The sequence below is a fragment of the Myxocyprinus asiaticus genome, chromosome 40 (assembly GCF_019703515.2).
Source record: "Myxocyprinus asiaticus isolate MX2 ecotype Aquarium Trade chromosome 40, UBuf_Myxa_2, whole genome shotgun sequence".
NCBI classification, from domain to species: Eukaryota; Metazoa; Chordata; class Actinopteri; order Cypriniformes; family Catostomidae; genus Myxocyprinus; species Myxocyprinus asiaticus.
The window spans coordinates 20820465-20829967 of NC_059383.1; the positions used below are offsets into that span (position 1 = coordinate 20820465).

General features: G+C 39.8%; 1 protein-coding gene across 1 annotated transcript in view; it reads left to right on the top strand.

Annotated features, from left to right (window-relative positions):
- LOC127431227 (prefoldin subunit 1-like) overlaps nt 1-8803 on the top strand; it is a 29729-nt gene extending 20926 nt beyond the window's left edge. Inside the window, exon 4 of the mRNA XM_051681563.1 lies at nt 8333-8803. Coding sequence (XP_051537523.1) covers nt 8333-8416 — 84 coding nt within the window. The 3' untranslated portion in view covers nt 8417-8803. The remainder of the gene's footprint in view (nt 1-8332) is intronic.
- The last annotated feature ends 700 nt before the right edge of the window (nt 8804-9503 follow it).

A 9503-nucleotide genomic window follows, 5' to 3' on the forward strand; every position in this document is an offset into this window, starting at 1 on the left:
ACAAACACTTTTGGACATTGGTTCAGCAATTTCACACCGTAAACCGGACTTCAAATTTCTCAATGCCGACCCGCTGTTTACAAACACGCAAGCGAAGCCCTTTGTCTGGGCAGCACGGCCGCGGAAACGCAAAAGGAATAGGGGAAATAGAACCGCCATTCTCATCAGAGTAAGACGCCGTGCAAATCGACCCCCACTACCCAGTATTCTACTGGCAAATGTGTCTCTGGATAACAAGCTCTGCGAGCTGAAAGCGCGGATCTCTTTCCAACGAGATACAAGGGACTGCTGCATTATCTGCCTAACAGAAACTTGGATGTCTGCGGAGATTCCAGACTCAGCCATTGAACCCGCGGGGTTCTCCGTGCACCGAGCGGACAGAGCGAAAGACCTCTCAGGTAAAAGCAGAGGAGGTGGTGTATGTTTTATGATCAACAAATCCTGGTGTGATCAGAGGAACGTACATTCTATCAAGTCTTTCTGCTCTCCTGATCTGGAATTTCTTATGCTTCTGTGTCGACCATTCTGGCTACCGAGGGAATTCACAGCGGTCATTATCACAGCTGTGTACATCCCGCCACAAGCCGACACAGACCGAACTGTATGGGAGTATAAGTGAGCAGGAAACCGCGCACCCTTAGGCCGCCTTCATTGTGACCGGGGACTTTAATAAAGCCAGTTTAAAATCAGTCGCACCAAAATACCACCAGCACATTAGTTTCAACACACGAGGGGACCGGGTTTTGGACCATTGCTACTCTCCTTTCCGGGATGGCTACAAATCCCTCCCCCGCCCACCATTTGGCAAATCGGATCACTTTTCCATTCTGCTTCTGCCCGCTTACAGGCAGAAACTGAAACAGGAAGCACCCACCCTCAGAACGATCCAGTGCTGGTCGGACCAATCAGATTCCATGCTACAAGACTGTTTTGATCACACGGACTGGGAGATGTTCAGGTCCGCCTCTGATGACGACATCGAGCTTTACGCTGATAGCGTAATGTGTTTCATCAAAAAGTGCGTGGAGGACGTGGTTCCGACCAGAACAGTAAGGATCTATCTGAATCAGAAACCATGGATTAATAGCGATGTTCGCGCGGCACTTAATGTGCGGACCTCCGCTTTTAATTCCGGGAACGCGGAGGAGCATAAACAAGCCAGTTATGCCCTCAGAAAAACGCCAGTACAGGAGCAAGATTGAAGGACAGTTTAACACCACCAACTCTAGAAGCATGTGGCAGGGAATTAACATCATCACGGACTTTAAAGGGAATAAAAACTCCACCATGAACACCGCTGCCTCTCTCCTGGATGAGCTAAATACTTTTTATGCTCGTTTCGAGGGAAATAACACCGCCCTCGCGGAGAGAGCTCTCGCGGCCGAAGCTACAGAGGTTAGTTCACTCTCCGTCTCTGTAGCGGATGTAACCCAATCCTTTCGACGGGTGAATATCCGCAAAGCCGCGGGCCCAGACGGCATTCCGGGCCGCGTCATCAGAGCGTGCACAAACCAGCTGGCTGGTGTTTTTACGGACATTTTCAACCTTTCCCTCTCTTTGTCTGTAGTCCCCACATGCTTTAAAACATCCACCATTGTGCCTGTTCCAAAACAATCAAAAATAACTTGCTTAAATGACTGGCGTCCTGTTGCTCTGACCCCCATCATCAGCAAATGCTTTGAGAGACTAATCAGAGATTACATCTGCTCTGTGCTGCCTCTCTCTCTTGACCCGTTGCAGTTTGCTTACCGCAACAACCGCTCCACTGATGATGCCATTGCATCTACAATACACACTGCTCTCTCCTACCTGGAAAAAAAGAACACTTATGTGAGAATGCTGTTTGTAGACTACAGCTCAGCATTCAACACCATAGTGCCCTCCAAGCTAGATGAGAAACTCCGGGCTCTGGGCTTAAACAGCTCGCTGTGCAGCTGGATCCTGGACTTCCTGTCAAGCAGACGCCAGGTGGTTAGAATAGGCAGCAACATCTCCTCATCACTGACCCTCAACACTGGAGCCCCACAGGGCTGTGTTCTCAGCCCACTCCTGTATTCCCTGTACACACATGACTGTGTGGCAACACATAGCTCCAATGCCATCATTAAGTTTGCTGATGACACAACGGTGTTAGGTCTGATCACTGACAATGATGAAACAGCCTACAGAGAGGAGGTGCACACTCTGACACACTGGTGTCAGGAGCACAACCTCTTCCTCAACGTCAGTAAGACAAAGGAACTTGTGGTGGACTTCAGAAGAAAAGACAGAGAACACAGTCCCATCACCATCAATGGAGCACCAGTGGAGAGAGTCAGCAGCTTCAAGTTCCTGGGTGTCCACATCACTGAGGAACTCACATGGTCCATCCACACTGAAGTCGTTGTGAAGAAGGCTCATCAGCGCCTCTTCTTCCTGAGACGGCCGAGGAAGTTTGGAATGAACCGCCACATCCTCACACGGTTCTACACCTGCACTGTAGAGAGCATCCTGACTGGCACAGTGTATTTTTATTGTATACATATTTTTTTATTTTGTGTATACTGTATATTATTAGGTGTATATTGCGTTGTAGCACCGCCCACAACCGCAAAGCACTGCAAAGGGTGGTGCGAACTGCCAGACACATCATCGGAGGTGAGCTTCCCTCCCTCCAGGAAATATGTACAAGGCGGTGTGTGAAAAAAGCTCAGAGGATCATCAGAGACTCCAGCCACCCGAGCCATGGGCTGTTCTCACTGCTACCATCAGGTAGGCGGTATCGCAGCATCAGGACCCGCACCAGCCGACTCCATGATAGCTTCTTCCCCCAAGCAATCAGACTTCTGAACTCTTGATCTCCCACGATCAAAATACATCAGCACTGCACTTTATTACTCTTATATCTCACACCGGACTGTCATAAATTATATCATTATTATATTATATTCTCTCTTAACAACTGATTATCAACCGACAGCCTGAATGTCAATACAGTACAATACTGTACATTCCATATATATTATATATACTTTTTTATATATTTTTTTTTATTTTTATTGAATAATGTGTATCTATATAGTGCGTATAAAAGGTATACTGTACAGTGTATGTTATTATTTGTATATTGTTGAGTGTAATTATGTGTATATCAGATGTCTAAATTGCGTTGTGTTAATTTGATGTTATTGTAAATTGGTATATGTCTCATCACTGTCACGACTGCTATTTTGATCGGAACTGCACCCAAGAATTTCACACACCATTGCACTTGTGTATATGGCTGTGTGACAATAAAGTGATTTGATTTGATTTGATTTCATGTTGACTGATCTTAATTGACCGAATGGGAATTAGCTGTCGGCCTCAAAGTAGGTGTAGCTCTAGGTCACACCTACCGATGAGGTGGACCAATGGCAGTAAGATGTTTAGCAGCCGTTAAGAAGTTTTTCTGAAAGTTCGCCTTGGTGAGCTGTTTCAAACCACAGAAACAAACTCATAAAACTTGTTTTAGCCAGATTTTGTTCTAAATGACATCACACCCATTCGTTATTCAAATTTCTATGAAGTGTGCAGGGGCCTTAAGAGTGAATTATAATTGATATCACAATCAAGTCAATGCTCTCAATATATATATCAGCCTATTTTTAAGATTTAGATTAATTTCATGTCAAAGTTCCAACTAAATTAAACGAATAAATCTTAAATATAAATCTTACGTTTTATTCATGTAATTTAAGACAGCTCAGCTCAATTTGATAGAAGTTTATGAAAATGAAAAGTGTTAATCTTACAAATAGGGTAAAATATTATTAGTGTGTGTTAGGATATTATATGATATTGACCTTTTAAAAAGGTATCGCCTGAATCACGAGGGTGTATTCAATATTGTAAACTTACTTAGTCATGGAATTACCTCTACCACATACCAAAACAACCCAATAACACCAGATATAAAGGTTTTGACAACTCTGCGCTCCCCTGCCACATTCCCTAGCGCAGATGAATTGGGTGTTTCTCAGTCATTCGTCAGCAGAATCATCCATCAAACTATAAATGCCCTTTCCAGACTCCAAATCATCTGTTAATTCTTATGTTTTCCTGTGGATGCGTGCTCGCTGCAGAAAAATAGGCAGCCTTTATGCTCATCGCTGGGCTACCCGGTCTGTGCTTACCAAAATTGGAAACACTGCCCCCAGTGGCAAAAGTGGTAAGTGTTATTGGACGAATGGGCATTTGTGAGCTCCATTTTCCAGGTGTAATCTCCATGGAGGGGCACCAAAAGCAAGTTTTGAAGAGAGTTGATTTTACCTGTACAGGCAGTAATACAGTGAAGATACAGTGAAGAATGCATGTTTTATAAACTGTACCCCCCAACCCAAACCCCTAAACCTATCATCAGTGGAGTAAAAATGTAATGTTACATGGGGAAAATGCATCCTCCAAATTGCACTTGTCACTGATTATGCGAACGCGATTACTTGCTGGTTTCAACGCATTATCCGGACCCAGGTCTCCCATGATGCGCATCCAGTCGTGCCACAGGGAAATGTAAACACGCTGGAGCTGATGCAAACATTTCTGATAGAAGAGGCTGCTTGTCAGTGAGGTAGCATAATGTGGCCGATCCTAGGGTACCAGAAGTATTGGAAACAACACGTCGACCTCCCGTGTGATCATGTTGGATAATATGCACATTCGTATCATTGCGCCGACATAGGCAGAAGATATGGACGTCAACCGAAAAACCCTTTCAGGCATAACTCTCACATCCTAATGAGGTGGAACTTGACTTGACTATTTTTTTAATTTTGTGTATAAATATAAACTCTATATTGTTTTTAAACCTTTCCATTAGAATAATATAATATATAGGCTTACTTTCTGCTGTCTGTGTAATGAATTTGCTGACAAATAGCGGTTTGTTTTAGAGTTTTTAGTAAAAATCGTAAACATTTAGTTTGACTTTTATTTTAACTTGGTTCTCGCCATGAAAATAGCCATCAAAGCTGGCATGGCATTAAGAAACAAACAAACAAACAAACAAACAAATAGCAGTTTACTGTCTACCAATCACTTTGGCCTAAGAAAGCAACAAGGTCAACTCTTTACTCTTACCTTAAGAGTTCCCTCCTATTCCTTAGTAAAACTTGCTCTTAGCTGTTTTGTGAATTGGTTTTAAGCAAAAACTCTTAGCAAGGAACTCTTTTGAGAACTCCTAGTGGTAAGAAAAAAATATTTGTGAATAAGCGCCCTGGTAAAAAGTTTCTAAGTCACTTTTAATTTGCCCTTTATGTAACAACAAGAAAATACAAATTTTTGCATCAAACCCTACAGCCTACTTGCCTGCCTGGCTTCCATTATAATTATTAGTGCATTACAGTAAACGTGTTTTCCAAAATTATTTTCCGTGGTAATCGACAGATCATGTCACAGATACTGGCGGTAGAGCTAAAGTTGCATTTAATTCATAATGATTTTCATTATGTAATTATGGGTGTGCTGAAGACATTGTGCCTACAGGTTGTGGCATTTCATGTGTGTGAGTGAATAGAAAAATATTTAAGGAAAACAAACATGTTTGTAATATCTGTAATATCACTTTCCATTTTCAGGCTAACTCTCAGTGATCAGTGGAGGGATAATGCAACATTCTGCACACCCCTGATCCCCTTTGTTTTCCACTGCTGTGGTGTTTTCTGCCTTCTGAAATATTTTTGTGACCTTTTTTTGGCCACTCCTAGCGGTGTGACCTATAAAAAACAAGTAGCTTTTATAAAGCTATCCATAAAGGGCGAGCAGAACGGGGTGGTATGGGAAAACTGATATCAACTGTTGTCATATCTTATCATGCTTGCTCAGAGAATATTTGCCTCCTCATTAATGGCCTGCAGACTGATCACAAAACAGAGGAAAGTTTTACTAAACCTCGCCCTCATTTAAAAAAAAATCTGGCATGTCGGTAACCTGTTTCAATAAAATGTTTCAGAAGTTCTTAAAGCGTGTGTGAAAATCCTGTATACAGAAATACACAAGAAGCTTTGTACGCAAACAGGCTTGATGAGATTCCAAAAATAAACCTTTGCTCAAATGAAAAATTGGCTCTTGCTTTTTATAGGGCAGCATACAGATATTAGTTTGTGCTGCTGTATTTCTTGAGACATACTCTGCATAGTTATAAACCGCCATCAGTAATGGAAAAATCTATTTGTGCGAAGAAAAGAAACAAAATACCAATTTTTTTCCATGCGATTAATCAATGTGAATCCCTGTTACTAGGAAAACAAGAAAATGGATTCAGTACTCACTGATTAGCTAGCTCTTCAAAAGAGGAAATAGACTGTTTTTTTCGCCTTTTAACCACCAAAGGTATTCGATTCTTAACCTAGAATTTGGATTTTAGATTTAGATGTAGGATAGTAGTATTTGACTGAAGGGGGGTGGGGTTTCCAGACAGTAGTGAGCCAATGTGCAGAATTGCTTGGTTACAACTGATTTAAATACTTTGTGTTCTTTAATCATTACAGAGATGTCAAACCATAAACCACATGTTTAAAGTACAACCCCATATAAATTATAAACCTAACTTTTAGTTTTTTTTTTTTGTTTTTTTTTTTTACTCAAGGCACATCAAACCCTAAAATAGTTATTGTATTATAAAAACCCTTCTGTGGGTTTGATATTAAGTTGAAGAATAATTGATGATTTGTTAATCTGGTGGATGACACACAATATCGCACAATGTTTGTGTTGTTGCGTTGATTTACTTTTTTCTTGTTTTGTATGTGAGAGATCTAGCCATGGTGCAACATCGCCTAGGTGCAAAGGTTTTCTCTCTCTCTCTGTGTGTGTGTGTGTGTGTGTGTGTGTGTGTGACTCATTTCTTTTGCAATGTTTGGCCAGAAGACTTCAGGTAGGGGCCTGTTTCTGTACACTATCTCGGCCACTAACCAGGTGTCAGCCAAGTACGTGTGATCACATCATGAAACACGTCTTGCATAACACACATTCACACTTTCTCCAGCACGCACAGTACACGCCTTTTCTCGAATAAAACTGAGATATTGCTCTTTTGAAATTAAGGACTTTTCTGATGTATAAAGGCGATTTGTCATTTTTTTGACAGCATGGAAAAACGTCGCACTAATAATCAGTATATAAGTGTCTTTAAATGTGATCCAAAAAAAGATGATCTTATCTCAAAGAATTTTAACAGCTTTACCACAGCAGTTTGGGGTGTTGGAGTGTGTTCAGAAACCTTCAAATCATGTGTTCAGAGTCTTTTTTTCAGAACATGAAACAATTAAATGTTCCCCCCAAAATGAAAATTCTGTTATTTACTCACTCTCATGTTGTTCCAAACCTGTTTGACTTTCTTCTGTGTAACACAGTATGAGAAATCTTGAATAATATTGCTCTTAATTTTTTTTTTTTTTTTTTTTCATACAATGTAAATGGGGACTGAGGTTATCAGCAGTGTTGGGAGTGATCTGATTACAAACTAATTATTTACTGTAATCTAATTACTTGTTAAATCAAAAGTAGAGCAACACATTACATTTTAAATTCTTGTAAACAGATTACAGTTACTGATTTGAATTACGTTTAAGTATAATACTTGGGTTACACATATTTCTAAAAATAAAGGTGTCATCTTGGACTTACAGTGACACCTAGTGGTGTGGATGCAGCATAATTCAAAATCAGTAGTTTTCAGTTACAGATGCCATTGTAGAAAATCACTATTCACAATCAGCCATGATTAATTTAATCCAAGAGTGAAAGTATCTAAGGTAGGTTTCTGAGATTGTGTGTGTAGTATTAAGCCGGTCATGTGATTTCTAAAATGGCATCCCCCATGAGGGCGCCCCTACCCCATGTAAAATAAAACAGCTTTTATAAGGTTACTGATATGACTAGAGTCCTCATCTCATGTGAGTGATCATGATTTTATACATATGTTTCAAAATTACAATTCATTTCTATAGGAGTAAAACTTTTTTAATGGGAAAAAAAATTACTGAGTGCACATATAAAAATAAAGTACAATATAAAAATAATTATTCAATATATTTTTATTTTTATTGCATAATACATTTTAAATATAAATTCATATGTTCGTCTGTCTGCGCTTCTGTGACATCTGAAGGGTGTTCGATTATAAAGAAGGAAATATACACATTATTTTTCAATACGTTGAGTGGAAAATGTGTTTTGGAAAACTACACAAATTAAAAGTAATTACTTTTTCAGTGTAACTAATTACAATTTTAGAGAAGTAATTAGTAGTTTGAACAAAAATTATTGTGCTTTGAATCTGATGGAGTATGTTTGCCTTGTGTTTTCTTCATAGCAAAAGAAGACGTACCTGGAGCGCAGCGTGAAAGATGCAGAGGATAACATCAGAGAGATGTTGATGTCCAAGAGGGCCCAGTGAAACACATTTCCACCCATCCACACGCAAAAATACTGAGACAAAAATACCTTTGTATACCATGCCCTTAGTTTAAACATGCCTACGCATGTATTTGAGAATACTCGTGACAACCAAGCTAGAGTCATTTATTAGCTGAACAGAGGAAGTTTATTTAGGTTAATCAGTGAAATATGGATGTTCTTTTGACTGTCTGTCTAATATACTGATGCTTGTGACCTCTGAGTTAAACTCTGACATCTGAGTATTCTGTAAAGTATTTTTAAGTTATTGTTTACTTTGCTAGTTCTTTATAGTTTTCTTTTCTATGGTTTTGTAAAGAAAGAACATAAAAACATTTTTATGTAACCAGGTGTTAACATGGTAATAAAGGTGACTGTTTAACAGACAACAGTGCTCTTTTGCTCTGTGTGTGTGTGTTTGTGTCTGTGTGTGTCATAGAGTGCACAGACAGTAATTAAGATAGATACACAAAACCAGGTGTTGGGCGGATTGACAGCGTCAGTCACCATTCACTTTTATTGTATGAAAGAATTGCATACGGGTTTGGAACAACATGAAAGTGAGTGCATTTTTGGGTGAATTTTTCCCTGAAATATGTTACACAACTGTGTGAAAACTTGTCTTTTCAGGCAATGACCTCAAAACTGGAAAAGCAAAATCTCCCAGACTTCTGTTTTAGTCTTCTCCAGACAGTCATTCCTCTGTCTTTCCTGTGTGCCTGTCTGTGTCTCACTATCGTGATGCAGATGTGCGTCTGCTTTATATCCTCCTTCCTCAATAGCAAGCTGAGTTGCATGAATATACGTACAGTATGGAGTATTTGTACACACATTTATCCCGCAGTTGACTGTGTAAAGTTTTATAATTCATGAGGTCATTGTTTTGCTATCTTGTGAGTAACTGGTTTTGCCTTAATTATTACACTGTGGAATACTTCTTGAATACTTGATTGGTCAATCATGGCATTCTGCAGTCAAATATTTTTATATAATGGTCGCTAAACTTGATAATTGACCAGAGTCCCAGGCAATTGATTTCATACATTGCTGTGCTAGTTTAAGGTAGGAGAGGCTGTGCTATCCACTTT